The sequence below is a fragment of the Solanum tuberosum genome, unplaced genomic scaffold, assembly GCF_000226075.1.
Source record: "Solanum tuberosum cultivar DM 1-3 516 R44 unplaced genomic scaffold, SolTub_3.0 scf00477, whole genome shotgun sequence".
Lineage (NCBI taxonomy): Eukaryota > Viridiplantae > Streptophyta > Magnoliopsida > Solanales > Solanaceae > Solanum > Solanum tuberosum.
In genome coordinates this window covers 59,451-77,282 of record NW_006239397.1, presented here as the reverse complement: position 1 = coordinate 77,282, position 17,832 = coordinate 59,451, and the positions used below count along the sequence as shown (strand labels likewise).

General features: G+C 35.6%; 2 protein-coding genes and 2 pseudogenes across 2 annotated transcripts; 1 reads left to right on the top strand and 3 right to left on the bottom strand.

The window, feature by feature from the left end:
- Positions 1 to 220: 220 nt before the first annotated feature.
- LOC102593975 (pathogenesis-related protein R major form-like) lies at positions 221 to 3,439 on the bottom strand (annotated as a pseudogene).
- Positions 3,440 to 6,318: 2,879 nt separating this feature from the next.
- LOC102593328 (thaumatin-like protein) lies at positions 6,319 to 7,295 on the bottom strand. The gene has a single exon (XM_006364056.2). It carries the CDS (start codon positions 7,135 to 7,137, stop codon positions 6,442 to 6,444), a length of 696 nt encoding a protein of 231 aa, XP_006364118.1. The 5' UTR covers positions 7,138 to 7,295; the 3' UTR covers positions 6,319 to 6,441.
- A 1,898-nt stretch (positions 7,296 to 9,193) lies between these two features.
- Positions 9,194 to 9,895, bottom strand: LOC102593650 (thaumatin-like protein; annotated as a pseudogene).
- Positions 9,896 to 16,109: 6,214 nt separating this feature from the next.
- Positions 16,110 to 17,267, top strand: LOC107058271 (uncharacterized mitochondrial protein AtMg00810-like). Its single transcript, XM_015303785.1, has one exon. It carries the CDS (start codon positions 16,110 to 16,112, stop codon positions 17,265 to 17,267), a length of 1,158 nt encoding a protein of 385 aa, XP_015159271.1.
- The last annotated feature ends 565 nt before the right edge of the window (positions 17,268 to 17,832 follow it).

The following is a 17,832-nucleotide window of genomic DNA, read 5'->3' as shown; positions in this document are numbered from 1 at the left end:
AAAAGTTATTGAGTTCGAACTCTAGCTGAATCTTAATTCTATTAATAATTCAACATATATATATATATATATATATATATATATTCTTTATTACATAAAATCAATTGCAGATGAATGCAACAACTTGAACTAGACAACGTAACTCACCAGCACTCTCCTCTTTGTCACTCTTTTTTTATTCAATATAATATATAGTTCTTAGTACCATAGTTCTAATTCAAATTTGTAGCCTTCAAGGGCAGAAGACAACCTTGTAATTTGTACCAGCAGGACATGTAAACAAACTTGTTGGATCATCTTGTGGATAACTATAAGCATTTGGGCATCTTTGTTTGAAAAATTTTGAAAAATCAGTAGGACCACATGACCCTGGCCCATTTGTACAACAAAATCCGTTCGTCTTGAAAACCGTGCACGGGGTTTACACCCACCCGGTGTCCGTAATTCGTTTGGACATTGGTCGTTAATAGGTGTGTTGCTTAAGAGATTACGACCCCCACCATTGATTGGGCTGAATTCGATAGGCGACTAGAGAAATATCGACGAAGTGTAAGTTATTGGGCTGATTAAGTGCAAATTCGGCTAAAGTGTTGGGTGGATTACCATACCCTTGACATTCTAGCAGCCCATTACAATCTTCAGTCTCGCATTTTGTAACACCCCGTATCCTAAACAGACCAAAAATGCAAATTTTGAGAAGTTGCAGGTGCAACCCACGGTTGCCATCCACGGACCGTAGGTCAGACCACGGCCCGTGCTGGTGGTCCGTGGTTCACCACTGCAACCCCTCCCAAAACCCAGCTCAGAAAATTGGCTAAGTCTTGACTCACGGACAGACCCATAGTCGTAGGTCAGACCACGGTCTGTGGTCTGTGTTCGTGGATCAAGACTCTTTTACCCAGCCTCTGACACAAACTACAGTCGACCAGCACGGACCGTCGTTCGATCCACGGTCTGTAGGTCTGACCTTAGATGAGGGTCAACAGTCAGTTAGGGGAGAATTGTTGGGTGGTCAACTTCAAATGGTCATAACTCTTAGCACAAAAGGAATTATGTGTCCTATGACCTATGATATGATAGATAATTGAATTCTCTTTCCAACGCCACCGAGTTTGCTAAAATCCGACCTCCGAGTAAAAAGTTATGCTCGTTTTAGTGAAGCATTGTCGGGCAGACTTAACCGACAATCTCAATCTACGGACCGTAGATTGAATGACGGCCCGTCAGTCCCGTCCGTCAGTCACTCCGACAACATTTAATTCAGGGGTCTTTTGGTCTTTTGCTATTCGTTTAACCCCTAAGATACGTCGTTTAGACCCTAAATCATGAGGTTTTAGTCAGTTTAAGCCTAGAAACATAACTAGAACTTACCTAAGTCAAATCATTAATCAAACTTAGAAGAATTAGAACGCTAAGAGGAGAAAAGAGGTCAAGAACCCTAGTTCAAGAATGCAACAAGGTTCCATCAGTTCCAACCCCTAAATTTAAAGATTTCTCCGTGGAATTCATCACCAGGTATGTGGGATTTCACTAGTGGGTTCCTTTCGCCCATTAGGTCCCTAGAAATCAGTCAGATTCTTGATTCCATGATTATGAACAGACCTAAGGTTTCTAGAACTTCAACAGATCATCATAAACTAGTTATTTAAATGTTCCAAATCAGATTATCTTGTTATTGCTCAGTTTATTGCATGAATTCCATAACCCTAGCTATGTATTTCTTTAGTTCTTGAATTACACATGCTAGGTCAGATATTTCAGTTATTCAGATATACATGCTCCAGTTTTGAACGCCACATTATCAGTATATTTCAACATAAACCTTATTTTGAGTTGTACATCTTGAGAAGCTTCTTTTAAGACAACACTTGAGTTTTAAATTGTGTTTTTGAGAAAGTTAAGATGAGTTTTGAGAAAGAGCTTCTCAAACATGATTAGTATGACAATCGAGTAGGTCATTAATGTATGAACAATATGGTATCTAGATATACCATCAATGTTTATGCAGTATGACTTCCCAAGTCATCAATGATCATAGTATAATATGATTTTGAATTGTTTTCTAAGAAGGAGTTTTCAAGTATGAGTATCTACATGTCAGTATTTTGAGCTATTCAGCATTTCAGTCATAATGTATTCAGTTATACATACCTCAGTTTATGAATGCATCATTATCAGATTAATTGTTGCATTCTCAGTTTGCATGTTCAGTTTTGAGCTATCTAGTATTTACAGAAATTCAGTCATAACTAGTTAACCACTAAATTCATTGGGAGTAGCATAATACCGAGTTGGAGTAGGGTTCAGCGTACCCATATATCCCAGAACTACGAGCCACGTAGGTGTAAGTCCCTCTGTGGGAAATATCAGTTAGTGATCACGCCAGTCATGCCTCTATACCTTTGGCCGGGTATATTGGGTTCTCTCGATGGGGTGTATACATCGGACTCCACATTTAGCTCATGTGGTTTTATTGTCGGTTATTAGTAGCTCCCATAGTTCAGTCAGACTCTATTGCATTGACCACATTTACAGTTCATTCAGTATTTAGTCGGCATGTTATAAATTGGTCACTGCATTCAGTTATCTCAGCATTCAGTATTTATATCATGCTCAGATTATGTCATTACTTATTTGCTTTGTTCAGTTATGATGTTATTTCAGCTTTACTCTATCCTGCATGCTCAGTACCTTTTAAGTACTGACGCATACGTGCGCTACATCTTCTCATGATGTAGGTTCAGGTTCTCAGCATCCAGATCACGCTTAGATCAATTCTCGATCTTCAATTCAGCAGCATCAGTGGTGAGTTCTCATTCTTCAAGAACTAGTGACATGTTTATCTTTATCGCTTTCAGTCTTTTAGTTTCAGTTTTGCTAGATCTAGTTAGGGCATGTCCCAACATTTCTAGTCAGTTTAGAGGCTTATTTCAAACATAGTTAGATTCAGCTTAGCATTGAGTTAATATATTCCTTGTATTAAACTCATCAGTTTTCATTTATCTCAGTTATAATATATGGGTATTCCCCATCTTTTATTTTATTTATGATTTAGCTTCCGCTTCAGTTTATTATCTTTAGTATGCTCATGATCATGCCAGCAGGGTTAGCTTGGGATCACTTGTGGTCCTAGGTCCTGTGTCCGCGTCTCGGGGGTAGTCTCGGGACGTGACACATTTGCCTCGGCCATTACCATCAAAGTTACAATTGGTTCAGCCCCAAATGCTAGCCTGGATTGTTCCTGGGTTCACATTAAGGTTCCAAGTTTGGCCCGAGTCGAGTTGTCTGCCTCCCCAGGAGAGGCAGCGGCCCAGACTGGGTAGGTGCACCGATTGGTAATGTCAAAAGTGGCAGCATGAGTGACATATAAATAGTATTGACCAAAATAAAGGAAGACAAAAAGGGGGAAAAACTTGAGGAAATGCATATTTTTTTTTATTTTTTTTTGTGTGTTAAACTTGAAAATGTGTTTATTTTGAGAAATTATGTATGGGTTTAAATAGCTGATTTATTGACATAGTGTGCTGAACTTTCATAGATTGTAACTTCTAACAAATTTTGAAATTCCAAACAACACAATTTTCTAGTGGAAATTTGTGTTATTGTCCTTGATTTATTGAAATTTTAATGTTGGTCCTTCATCCTTGTGTTATCTAGATAGGCTTAGATAGAAATTTCTTTTAGATGAAAAATAGAATCTATCATGAAGACATATACCCACATTATGAAAAAGGTATAACAAAGTGTCATTTATTATCGTAGGTTTGAGCCCTACTTAGCCTTTCACCTTCTTCTCCTCACCTAATACAAGACAGTCGAAGTACTCACCACCCTACAAATCTCAACACTTGATTGGCCGAAGAATCTCACTAGCTTTAATCGAGTTTTCAAAATTTATTTAAAATGTGCAATGATAAAACTATTTAATTAATCATAGATTATGCCAACTTTGTATAGTTGCTCCGCAATTAAAAGTACTACAGGTCTAATAATAATAATCTAAATATAACATATTTCCTATCTAAATGGACTAAAAATATGAATTCTAATTAATTCAAGGTTAACTATTACAAGGATCAAAATTAGAATTTACCAATAACTAAGATTTGTGATTATCCCTATTTTGGTCCTTGTTATTATGATTGCCAAGTACATCTCTCATTTTTCTATTTCGTATCATAAATGCTTTGTTTGCGTGACTACCTTTTGTTCGTGCTTCGATTTTGAAAAATCTTAAATTTGTATCTTTACTTTATAATATAAATTAAAGTAATATAAATCTAATGTTAATCTAAACCTAACAAATTACTACATAAAGGCACCAAAAATACAAATTCTAATTAATTCAAGTTTCAAGGTTAAAACTTAAATATATATTACAACGATCGAAATTACAGTTTACTAGTACTAGTAATAATAAGGCATAATACATAAATATGTCATTTAACTTGGCCTCATTTCATATTTATGCCCTTCAACTTTGGGTATGCACAAGTAGACACTTAAACTTGTATAAACTTGAACAAGTAGACACTTGAGTCCTACGTGGCACAATACAGTAGGACACCACGTAGGACAAAAAATGACATGTAGGATGCCATGTAGGACGTGTGTCTATTTGTTCAATTTTATACAAGTTTAAGTGTCTACTTGTGCACACCCAAAGTTGAAAGGCACAAATGTAATTTGAAGCCAAGTTAAAGGACATATTTATGTATTATGCCTAATAATAACTATGAGACCAAAAATACATTATTATTTTTCAATATATATTTTTATCTTTGTTATTGTGACTGCAAAGTCTATCTCTCATCTTCCATTTCGTGCCAAATACGCAATTTGTTTGCGTGATTAATTTTTGTTCGTACTTCTCTTGACTACTCAATCTCTAGTCAAGTCGTCACAGTCACTCATTGTATTTTATTAGTCCTCCTAATTTCATTGACTTGGAAATTCCTCACTAAGCAAAGAAAAAGAAATTTTGTAATGAGCTCAAATTGAATGTAACAATAACCAACTTGTCAACTATTATAATAATACTATAGTTTAATTACAAATTCAGAAACTAAATGCAACAACACAATTAGCAAAAGGCCAAACAAAAATATAGAAATACTGAAAGTAAGAACCAGAGATTGATAGACGGTAGAAAGGAGATGAGAAGCCTAGACTCAGAAGTGGGGATGAGAAACGCATATGGTGTCTTTGCACATAATTCACGATAGCCTTTGATAGTGATACCCTGTTCTATTTAATAACAACCAACAATACCCTCCGTCTAGATCCCAAATTATCCTTTGTGAAGGCTTGACCCTATTGCTTTTACTTGGCCCAATTTCTACTTAATCTCTAGTCAAGTTGCTCTTGTTTAATTTACCCAAAAAAAGATACAATTGAATTTATACGTGAGATTTAAAGGGTGAAAAGTATTTAGGAGGCCTCATTGGTATACTTGGGTGTAGGATGAACTTTGATGCACTGATTAGTTGTTGGCCCCAGAACTCTCAGGACTTCCGATCGAGAATGTTGCAACTGCGTACTAGGTAGGGGTATTTAAAATCGAATTGTAATCGATAAGCCAATCACAAAATTGATTTCTTGGCTTATTGATATCTGGTTATTGAAAAAATGGTTGGGGAACGGATTAAAATTAAAATTAATTGCTTAATAACATGGGAGCACACTACAAGAAAAGAGTGAATTACATGGGGATTTTCCTTGGGATTAGTATGAAAATCCGTAGGAAACTTATTTTCCTGCAAATTTTCATACTAATCCCCAGGATAATCCTCATGTAATTCACACTTTTCTTGTAGTGGCAGATTATTCAATTTCCTTATCGGTTAAATCGTTTACATGTTAAGGGTTACCATACGTACACCTTTATTTTAGGTATATTAGCCTCATTTTATATTTTATATACCATAATATATATGAGTAAATTATATATTGTTCCTTTGTCAGTACTACTATTTTTTCTGTTACTACTTACTGGCTCACTGCATTTAAAATAGTGAAAAGAAGTCATCTTTTTTATAAGGTGTGTTCATCGAAAACAAAAAGTAACATAGAGATTAAAAGTTAGCCGTTACATCGCCCGATAACCGTCCGATAATTACTATTTCATTATCGAACCAATTGATATCTTATAAGTTGGCTAACAGATTAGTAAATTCAAAAATCGATATCCAATAGGCCAAATTACTCATATATATTACTCAAATCTTGACTGGTCCTACCGTATAGCCCGGTTTTTACCCTATACAAAAATAACACCTCATATTCTTTCATTTTCATTTTCCTTTAATACGTAAGTACTTCTCAATGAATTTTTAGCTCAATAGATAGTGATAATGATGTAAACCAAACTTACATAGAAATTTCAAACATCCTAATTTAGAAGCAACAATTAAAGAAAATATGTTTCATACATTTATAAATTTATGGACAAAATACCACTCTATAGTTAGTTCCACTTCCACTAGGACAAAAGAAGGTACTACTTGAATCATCTAGATAACTGTAAGAAGTTGAACATTTATCCTTAAAGAACCTCGAATAGTTGGTCGGACCACAATTTCCAGACGTGCAACAATATTCGTTCGTCTTGAAAACAGTACAAGGACTGTTGCATCCTCCAGGAGTCCTTAATTCGTTCGGACATTGTCCTATTATGTCCGCGGTGCAGCTGATCCTGACAGAGCACTCATCCGCGGACACAGGACTAAATTCCATTGGAATGTTGAAACCCTCAACAAGAGCTATGTCGAAGAAATCATTATTGCTGTTTTGGTTTAAAGCGTATTCAGCCAAAGTGTTTGGGGGTGTACTACTAAAAGTTTGACATTCGAGTAGTCCATTGCAATCCCCCGTTTGACATTGACCACGGCCTAATGTGTTGAAATTGCAATTGGTTCGGCCCCAAATACGACCACTTTTAGTTGTGTTTACCTCGATTATCCATGTTTCACCGTACTCGAGTTGTCGTCCCCCACGGCTGTGGGGGACGGCTGCTGCCCATACCGTGAAGGGACAATTGTTATGTATGTCGATTGTTGAGCTTGCTTGTGTTGAGAAGAGATGAGAAGTCATAACATAGAAAAATATGAAGAAGGAATTGATGATACGATTACTCATATTTGCTTTGAGAATTAATTAATGTGACAATTACAATGAACAAGAGAGATCAAATTTGTAAATAAGGCTAAGCTAAGAACGACTTGTCAATAGAGTTTACTCATTAGTCAATAAATGGGGCTTAACTTTTAAAAGAGAGGAAGACTTTGACTTAGGAAAAGTTGCAAAGAATCATATAAAAAATAGATGTAATATATTAGCGTGTATTCTAATTTGATATTAACTAACATTTATAATTTTTAATTTTGGATTTGTATAAGAAAACACTTAAATTTGTATAGAATTGTACAAGTAGACACATGTGTTTTAATTTATATGACGTTCTACAAGACAATTCATGTGAGATACACTAGAACTGATTTGTATTTACCATGTACATAAGACATTGTGTCTATTTGTTCTATTTGTGTACACCCAAAAACTGAAAGTCATAGTCTCATAGATATCAACTATGGTCAAGTTAAAGGGTATTCGAAAGATGAAACAAAATCATGGATCAACTAAACTCTCTTGAGGACTTTCTTAAAGAGGAACCTCATGTAAATACTAGAATCATTCAAATTAAGAATAAAAGTTTGTTGTTTTTTCTTTTCCTATAATTTAATTGAAGCCGCAACCTTATCCATTTATTCATTCGACCCAACTTTATTTTGTTCTGTTTCAAGAATTCTAACACAGTTTGATACTCATCTAGGAACAATGAAATATTTTCAGAACTTTCCGTTGATACAACATGTTATTTTTACCATTCATTCCCTTTCAGGATCAATCAAGGTCTTCCAAACTTTACCGAAGTATGGACGAATCCCTCACTGCATCCATATGTGTAAAAGATACTGGCCGCACTTAAAAGTTGAGTAATCTATCGCAAAATATATAGCCCCGTAACTTCGGGAGTGCCTCCTCACAAAGAGGGTCACACTAACCAGGCCCGGGTGACTATTTACCAAAAACACAGATCTCCACAAAGGGAAGGGGATTTGATCGACCAAAAAAAGAATCTACTTCAACCGGTATGCCTTTAAGCACGATGTCGAAACATCTAGAAAGGTTTGCTTATAGTTATTCAAGTACAAATACCTCCCGCCCCTTTTTAAAATACAAAAAAAAAAACTTTTTTAAAATTCTTTTGAATCTTACCTTCTCTTATTATTGTTGGGTTTAGCAAGGTGTGAATGGGAAATAAGAAGAGAAAATGGAAAGTGGGGGAACCAATTTTGGAGATAAAATGAAAAGTCATTGCAAAGTGCAAATGAAAAGACATTTTTTACCATATTAGTAGAAGAAAGGAAATTGTTGTCCTTATATTAGGAAACACTTCCTTTATACCCAACCATTTAATCCGTAAAACCTACCCCTAATACTCCTGTTTCATTGTCGCAATTCCCAAGAAAAAATAATAATTCTTTGACAAAAAAATAGCAAGGGTTTTTCATATATAATTGGGCCATAGCCTCCAGCTACCTTCTAAACTAATGAATCTTCTCTTATAATTTTCAATTCAAAGGAAATTTAAGTAATATATATATATATATATATATAGGCATGCCACCAAGACGCTATGTAGGATGATAAAAGAGGGTAGATAAAACTTAACACTCCCAAGGGAATATATAAATATATATATATATATATAGGCATGCCACCAAGACGCTATGTAGGATGATAAAAGAGGGTAGATAAAACTTAACACTCCCAAGGAAATATATATAAGGCATGCCACCGAGATGCTATGTAGGATGATAAAACAGGGTAGATGAAACTTAACACTCCCAAAGGAATATATAGGCATGCCACCGAGACGCCATGGAGGATGATAAAAGAGGGTAGATGAAACTTAACACTCCCAAGGCAATATATATATATATATAGGCATGCCACCGAGACGCTATGTAGGATGATAAAAGAGGGGAGATGAAACTTAACACTCTCAAAGGAAAATATGTGTCTAAAATTAGATGGTTGAGACAAATATATGACAAAGGTAAATATAACCCTTTTCTTTTTAAGTACAAAAACAAATATGACTCTATTCCATACGTTTCATCCATTTAATTTATGGACAAAATACCACTCTATAACTAGTTCCATCTGGACAAACAAAGGTACTACTTGAATCATCCAAAGGATAACTGTAACAAGTTGAACATTTATCCTTAAAGAACCTCGAATACTTAGTCGGACCACAATTTCCTGATGTGCAACAATATTGGTCCGTCTTGAAAACAGTACAAGGATTGTTGCATCCTCCAGGAGTCTTTAGTTCATTCGGACACTGTCCTCTGATGTCCTCGGTGCATCTGATCCTAACAGAGCACTCATCCGTGGACACAGGGCTAAATTCCATAGGGATGTTGAAACCATCAACAAGAGTTATGCCCAAAAAATCATTATTATTGAATTGGTTCAAGGCGTATTCGGCCAAAGTGTTTGGGGGTGTACTACTTAAAGTTTGACATTCGAGTAGTCCATTGTAATCCCCCGTTTGACATTGACCACGTCCTGATGTGTCAAAATTGCAATTGGTTTTACCTCAAATATGACCTTTTTTAGTTGAGCTCGCGGTTGTGTCTGGCTCGATTTTCCATGTATCACCGTATTCGAGTCGTCGCCCCCTACCGGGGACGGCTGCTTCCCATACCGTGAAGGGACAATTGTTTTGTAGGTCGATTATTGCGTCTACTAGTATTGAGAGATGAGAAGTCATAATATATACTACTATATAAAGGGATATGAAGAAGGATTTGATGAAGCTCATGTTTACTTTAAGAATAAATATGATGATAATAACAATGAACGAGGGATCGAATTTGGAAAGACGAATTATAATCAATACTCCATCTGTTTCTATCTATATATCATCATTTTAGATTTCACGTCTCTTAAAAAATTATATACTCTCTCTGTCCAATAATATTTGTACACTATTGACTTTGCATGCATACTTCTTAAGAAACTATAAATAGATTGGTAATTTTACTATATCACCCTTTGAAAATAATAAATACAATGTCTTGAAAAATGTAATAGAGAAATAACTATAATTAATGATAAGGGTAAATTAGGAACTTAGTGTAAAATTATCCATTGATTTCATACAGTGGATAAATATTGTTGGACATCCCAAAATAATATAGTAGACAACTATTGTTGGATGGATGGAGTATAAGCTTACCATTATACTCTTATTTAGTGTTCTCTTAAGGTCAAGTTTTAATAAATGAACATAAATTAGTTTATTTTGATTAATTAAATGGGCCAATGAACATGAATAATCATTTAGTTTTCCTATATTAATCAAATTTATATTTTCAAGGCTAATAACTCTCAAAGGTAAAATAGAAAAAATAATATTATTTATGTATTGATTTTGTGAAATGATAATTATTAAAAAATATTTATTTTAAGTAAAGACGACATATAAATAGAAACGGAGAGAGTAGAGTTTACTCATTAGTCAATAAATGGTGTGAAAAGGACACAAGAAAGAGAGAGGGAGACTTTTGAGTTTATGTACCATGAAATTATAAATATCTAAAGATGCGTAATATATAGAAAATATTACTCCCTCTGTTTCATTTTATGTGAGGTAGTTTGACTCGATACGAAATTTAAGAAAGAAAGAAAGACTTTTAAAACTTGTGATTCAAAATAAATGATAAAAATTTGTATGGATGTAAATTATTTCATTAAGGGTAAAATAGACATTTTATAGTTGAATTGTTATTTAATATAGAAATGTGTCATTCTTTTTGGGACTGATTAAAAATGAAAGTAAGTTACATAAATTGGGACAAAGGGAGTAGTTACTTTGTTTATTTTTATTTGTCCATTATTTTAAATAAATAAATATATATATATATATATATAGAATACTCTCATTATATTGGTCACGAGATATTACTTTGTAGGGCATCTGCTGAAAAAAAATATTGGTCTCTGAATTGTTTGCAGGAAAATTAGTAGTGAGTGCGTAAACGAGGTAAAAATTTATGGAAATAGGGGTTAAAAGCAAGTGAGTTAGGTTCGATCAAACTCCTTTTTTTTGGGGAGGGGGGGGGGGGGGGGGAAAAAAAGAAAAAAAAGAGAAGGGAAAAAAAAAAGAAAACAAGAATAAATGGGTTGAATATTTAACTAAGCAAAGAATAAGAAATTTGAGTACGTGTTCAAAATAAGAATAACATATTTACTTTTCTATAATTATCTATTTTGCTTTAAAGAATAGAGAAAAAGTCAGCAAACTCAAAAATATGTTTGATCCATTTAATTTGAGGACAAAATACCACTCTATAGCTAGTTCTACTGGGACAAAAGAAGGCACTAGTTGAATTATCCAAAGGATAACTGTAAGAAGTTGAACATTTATCCTTAAAGAACCTTGAATAGTTGGTCGCACCACAATTCCCAGACGTGCAACAATATTCGTCCGTCTTGAAAACAGTACAAGGATTGTTACGTCCCCCAGGTGTCCTTAATTCATTCGGACATTGTCCTATGATGTTTGTGGTGCATCTGATCCTGACAGAGCACTCATCCGCGGACACAGACTAAATTCCATTGGGATGTTGAAACCCTCAACAAGAGATACATATGCCCAAAAATCATAATTGTTGAATTGGTTCAAGGCGTATTAAGTGTTTGGGGGTGTACTACTAAAAGTTTGACATTCGAGTAGTCCATTGTAATCCCCCGTTTGACATTGATTGCAGCCTAATGTGTCAAAATTACAATTGGTTTTGCCCCAATTACGACCCTTTTTAGTTGAGCTCGTGGTCATGTCTGGCTCAATTTTCCATGTCTCACTATACTCGAGTTATCATTCCCTACCGGGGACGGCTGCTACCCATACTGTGAAGGAACAATTGTTTCGTATGTCAATTATTGTGTTTGCTTGTATTGAGAAGAAATGAGAAGTCATAATATAGAGGGATATGAAAAAGGATTTGAAGAAGCTCATATTTGCTTTAAGAATTAATGTGGCAATAGCTAAGACAAGTATGAATACTCCATCAATCCTATTGAGATTAAAGTATAGTTAGATAGTTAACCGAATTTGTTATTATGTACAGCTGTCATGCTAGTTAATAGTTAGTTAGAGGTTTTAGATATTTTACTCTTCCTTTGGTATTCTGTATAAATATTGATGTGAACAGTCAATAAGAACTAATAAGAATTGAAAATTTCACAAACCATATCTTCTCTCTTACTTCGAGTTCTAGTTTCTCTCCATTAATGGAGTTCTCTGATTCACTAAATCTCCAATATTAACATGGTATCAGAGCAAGGACGTTCTCTTCCTTCTCTTTACACTCCTTCTTAGTTGCGTTTGCGTCATCGATTTCCAGATCTTCAATTCTAGATTTGTTTCTCTTATCGATTTAATTCTCTTCTCTTTTCAACTGGTATGGTATTTTTTTTCTGATAACTACTTCATCATGGTGGCACTCATGAATAAGGGATCATCTACTAGAATTAATACGGGATCGTCTATTGGAATTGATACAAATAGTCACCTCTACATTCATCCATTTGATAATCCTGGTTTGGTACTTGTACATGTCCCTTTCAATGGAACTGGTTTTCATTTCCAGCGAAGAAGTGTCCTCAGATCTTTGTCTGTTAAAAATAAATTGATTTTCATCAATGGTGAATGCAAACGCCCACCTAAAACTGATCCAACTTATCGCCAATGGGTGAGATGCGATGATATGGTCATGTCGTGGATTCTTAATTCACTAGGTAGAGAAATTACAGATAGTGTCGAATATGTGGGTGATGCTTTGGAATTATGGACAGAGCTAGAAGATCGCTACGATCAGACGAATGGAGCAAAGTTGTACCAAACTCAGAAAGAGATCAACGATCTTAGTCAAGGTATTCTAGATATCACCACATACTACACTAGAATGAAGAAACTCTGGGAAGAACTTAATAGTTTATGCATTACCGATCAGTGCAACTGTGTGTATTTATGGAGCTAAAACTAATCTTCAAAAGGCAGAGCAAGATAGGCATCTAATTCAGTTTCTTATGGGGTTAAATGAAGTCTATACCATAATTAGGGGTAGTATTTTAATGATGAACCCATTGCCTTCCATGGCACAAGCCTTTGCATTGTTGGTTTCAAGAAGAAAAACAAAGAGAGTTCAAGCCAAATAATCAATTGTTTGTTGAAGGAAGTTCATTACTTGTTGGGTCCTCAAGTTCCTCAAATTCATCAGGAGGAAGGAATTTTAAAACAAACTACTCTTCTTCCAACATCACTGGCAATGCACCTAGGGGTAGACCTTACTGTGATTACTGCAGAAGGCCAGGTCATACCAGGGATAAATGTTACAAGTTACATAGATATCCTCCTGGTCCAACTACTAACAATCCCAGACCTCCTGATAATGATCCACAACATCAAAATCAAATATACAACAACTAGAACTCAAGTCATAGGAACAACAAGGGTAAGGGTATAGCAGCTAATTCTGTGAGTTTGTCTTGTGATATCCCTCGAAATAAGGATGGATCCTCAGAGTCTCATTTCAATGACCAAGGAAACAACAACATCAACCTCACCAAAGACCAGTATGAACAGGTTGCTCACTTGCTGCAACAATCCAAAGAATTCAGCCCCATGGAGGATCAAAATGCTATGCACATGACAAGAGGAGCTGTGAACTTTGCAGGTACTCTTACTTGTTCTACTTCCATTGACTTTGACAAACTCTCTCGTGAATGCTTCAAAACAAGAACTGATCTATGGATATTAGACTTAGGAGCCTCTCACCATGACCTTTGACAGAAATCTCCTTGTGAACCTGATAACCTTACCTTATCCTCTCTTGGTCAGACTATCTAATGGATATAGAGTTAATATTACAGAGATAGGTAGTGTGTGTCTAACTTCTGAGATCACTTTGTACAAAGTACTATATGCTCCTTCTTTTAAATTCAACTTAATTTTCATTAATACTCTAGCTGACACTCTAAATGGACTGGTTCTTTCTCTAATACTTCTTGTCTACTGCAGGCCCCTTCACTGAAGAGGCCTCTAGAGATTGGTAAAGCACATGATGGCCTATACTTTCTTTGCTCAGATTGCTTGCAATAGAACAGTTCTAATCATCCAAAACTACAACATGTTTCTTGTATTTCCTTTCCTAGCTCTAAAATGTAGTACAAGTGTATTTCTTCTTCTTGTCCTTCTTATCCTACTGTAATGGATTCCATGTCTATCAATAATAAATACAATATTGTTGATAAAACTTCAAGTTCTTTTCCTGTTGATAACACAAACCTAACACAAACCTGTTATGGCACTATAGAATAGGACATGTTCCCTTAGTAAAAATGAAAGGCATATCCTCTATACCTGTAAATTTCTCACCTAAATAACCATTTTTTTGCCTCATTTGCCCTATGGAAAGACAGTCAAGACTACCCTTCCCTACCAGGTCTCATAACAGTACTAGCATTTTCGAGCTGGTACATGTTGATTTATAGGGTCCTTACCAAACAACCACCCATGATAATTTCAAATATTTCATTACATGGTAGATGACTTTAGCAAGTCCACTTGGACACATCTTCTCAGCTGTAAAAGCAATGCCTTGCATGTTATTAAAACTTTTGTCATCATGGTTGAAAACTAATTCAAAACCAATGTCAAAGTAATCAGATCAGCTAATGGCCTTGAGTTCAACAATAATGAGTCCATCATGTTTTTCCAGACTAAAGGAATTCTTCACCAAAAATCCTGCCTATACACACCCCAACAAAATAGGGTGGTGGAAAGAAAACACAAATATATCCTTGAAACAACAAGAGCCCTCCATTTTCAATCAAAACTCCCAATGAAGTACTGGGGTGAATGCATATTAACTGCAACACACCTGATAAACAGACTACCTTCCACCTCTCTCACCAATAAATGCCCTTATGAAGTTTTGCATCAACACAAGCCTATATACTCTAACTTGAGGAGTTTTGGCTGCCTTTGTTACTCTACTGTACCCAAAGCCCACAGAACCAAGTTTGATCCCAAAGCTGTTCCACATATCTTTATTGGATATCCATCGTGTACAAAGGGATATAAAGTGCTAAATCTAACCACTAAGAAAATTCATATTTCCAGGGATGTTATCTTTCATGAGACAATTTTTCCTTTTGCTATGACCAATGATCCTACTCATTTTCCTGCATCTCTTTTCCATTCTGTAGGCTCATCTGATTACTCATATTACCACCATTCCTCCACACCTGTACAAAGTGATCCAGGTCCTGTAGACAGCACTAATCAACCTTTGTCACCAACACTCTCTACTCCAAATGCTTGTCCAATTAGTCCTTCTAATCCCAACATGTCCTCCACTCTACCTCATGATTCCATACCTATTTGCCATCCTACTAGACCTACCCTTAGAAGGTCTTATAGAATACATAGAATACCTACTTACTTGTCTGACTATGTCCATAGAACACCTTCAGTCATATCCTCCTAACCTCCTACATCCCTCAATGCTTATTTTTCCCTTAACCACCACATATCACCTGCTGCTCTAAATCCTGAAAGTCAGTCTCTTGTAATGAATGTATCTCATGATTGTGAGCCTAGTTCATATGCGGAGGCAGCTATAGACCCTGCTTGGCAAACAACTATGACACAGGAATTCAATGCATTACATAACAACAATACATGGACTCTCACAGCCTTACGAATTGATAATAATGCCATTGGGTGTAGGTGGGTTTACAAAATTAAACACAAGGCAGATGGGAGTGTGGAGAGATATAAGGCCAGATTGGTAGTGAAAGGATATACTCAGCATCATGGCATAGATTACACAGAAACCTTCTCACCTGTTGTTAAAATGACAACTGTAAGGACACTTATTGCCACTACAGCAAAGAAATAATGGAATATATATCAACTTGATGTTAATAATGCCTTTCTCCATGGAGATTTGCATGAAGAAGTGTACATGGACATACCTCCTGGTTTGACTGTTCCTAACACAGGCATGGTCTGTAAACTCAACAAGTCACTATATGGTTTGAAACAAGCTAGTAGACAGTGGTATGAAAAACTAACTGAGGCTTTAAACACAAGAGGCTACACTCATTCTCTCCATGACTACTCCCTGTTTTACAGAAAGAGAGGCACATCTATTGTGTTTCTAGGTGTGTATGTTGATGATATTCTTCTCACAGGAACAGATATCGATGAGATAACTGAGCTCAAGAAGTTCCTTCATCATCAGTTTAAGATCAAAGACCTGGGAAGATTACACTACTTTTTGGAATTGGAAATTCTATACAAGGATGATGGGATTCTTATTTCCCAGAGGAAGTTTGTTCTGGATCTCCTCAAAGAATTCAGTTGTGATCACTCCACTCCCTTGTCTTCTCCCCTTGATCCTAATGTTAAGCTGCGAGCAAATGAGGGAAAGGCACTAAATGACCCTACTCAATACAGAAAACTAGTTGGCAAACTCAATTTTCTTACTAACACTAGACTTGATTTGGCTTATAGTGTGCAATTACTTAGCCAGTATATGCAGGACCCCAGAGAGCCTCATTTGCGTGCTGCTTTTCACATGCTTCGATACCTCAAGAAGGATCCTACTCTAGGAGTTTTCATGTCCTCATCTGCAGATTTCAGGGTATCTGCCTATTGTGATTCTGATTGGGCTGCCTGCCCTGATTCGAGAAAGTCTGTCACTGGCTATATTGTGTTGTTGGGTGATAGTCCCATTAGTTGGAAGTCCAAGAAGCAAGAAACAATTTCCCTTTCCTCAGCTGAAGTAAAATACAGGTCCTTAAGGAAAGTGGTAGGAGAATTGGTCTGGTTGCAAAGGTTATTTGAGGAATTGACTTTACTTAGCCTTGGCCCCTTTCATGTTCACTGTGATAGCCAAGCAGCTATTCATATTGCCAAAAACCCTGTCTTTCATGAGCGCACCAAGCACATTGAAGTGGACTACCATTTTGTAAGAACCAAGCTTCAAGAAGGCCTTATAACATTGCATCATATTGGCACTACTGCTCAGTTAGCAGACATACTCACGAAGGCCCTCACTGGCATCAAGCACTGCACTTTATTGGACAAGTTGGCTATGTCTATTCTGCCTCCAACTTGAGAGGGGTATTGAGATTAAAGTATAGTTAGTTAGTTAACCGCATTTGTTATTATGTACAGCTGTCATGTTAGTTAATAGTTAGTTAGAGGTTTTAGATATTTTACTCTTCCTTTTGTATTCTGTATAAATATTGATGTGAACAGTCAGTAAGAACTAATCAGAATTGGAAAATTCACAAACCATATCTTCTCTCTTACTTCGAGTTCCAGATTCTCTCCATTAATGGAGTTCCCTGATTCACTAAATCTCCAATATTAACAAATTCGTTACTATTTATATGTCACTATTTTGGATTTTACGTTTCTTTTTGAAGTTAAGTTTTCAATAAATGAATATAAGTTAAGTAGTTTATTTTGATTAATTAAATTGACAAATGAACATGAACTAATAATTTATTTTTCCTATGTTGGTCATATTTATACTTTCAAGAGTAATAACTCTCAAGGATAAAATAGACAGAATAGTGTTATTTATGTATTGATTTTGTGAAATGACAAATAATAAATAATACTTATTTATTTTTAATAAGAACGATATATAAATAGAAACAGATAAAGTAAAGTTT

Bases quoted from the DNA above. Each gene is read 5' to 3' on its own strand.
- LOC102593328 (XM_006364056.2), bottom strand. From the start codon at position 7,137: ATGAGTAATCGTATCATCAATTCCTTCTTCATATTTTTCTATGTTATG.
- LOC107058271 (XM_015303785.1), top strand. From the start codon at position 16,110: ATGGACATACCTCCTGGTTTGACTGTTCCTAACACAGGCATGGTCTGT.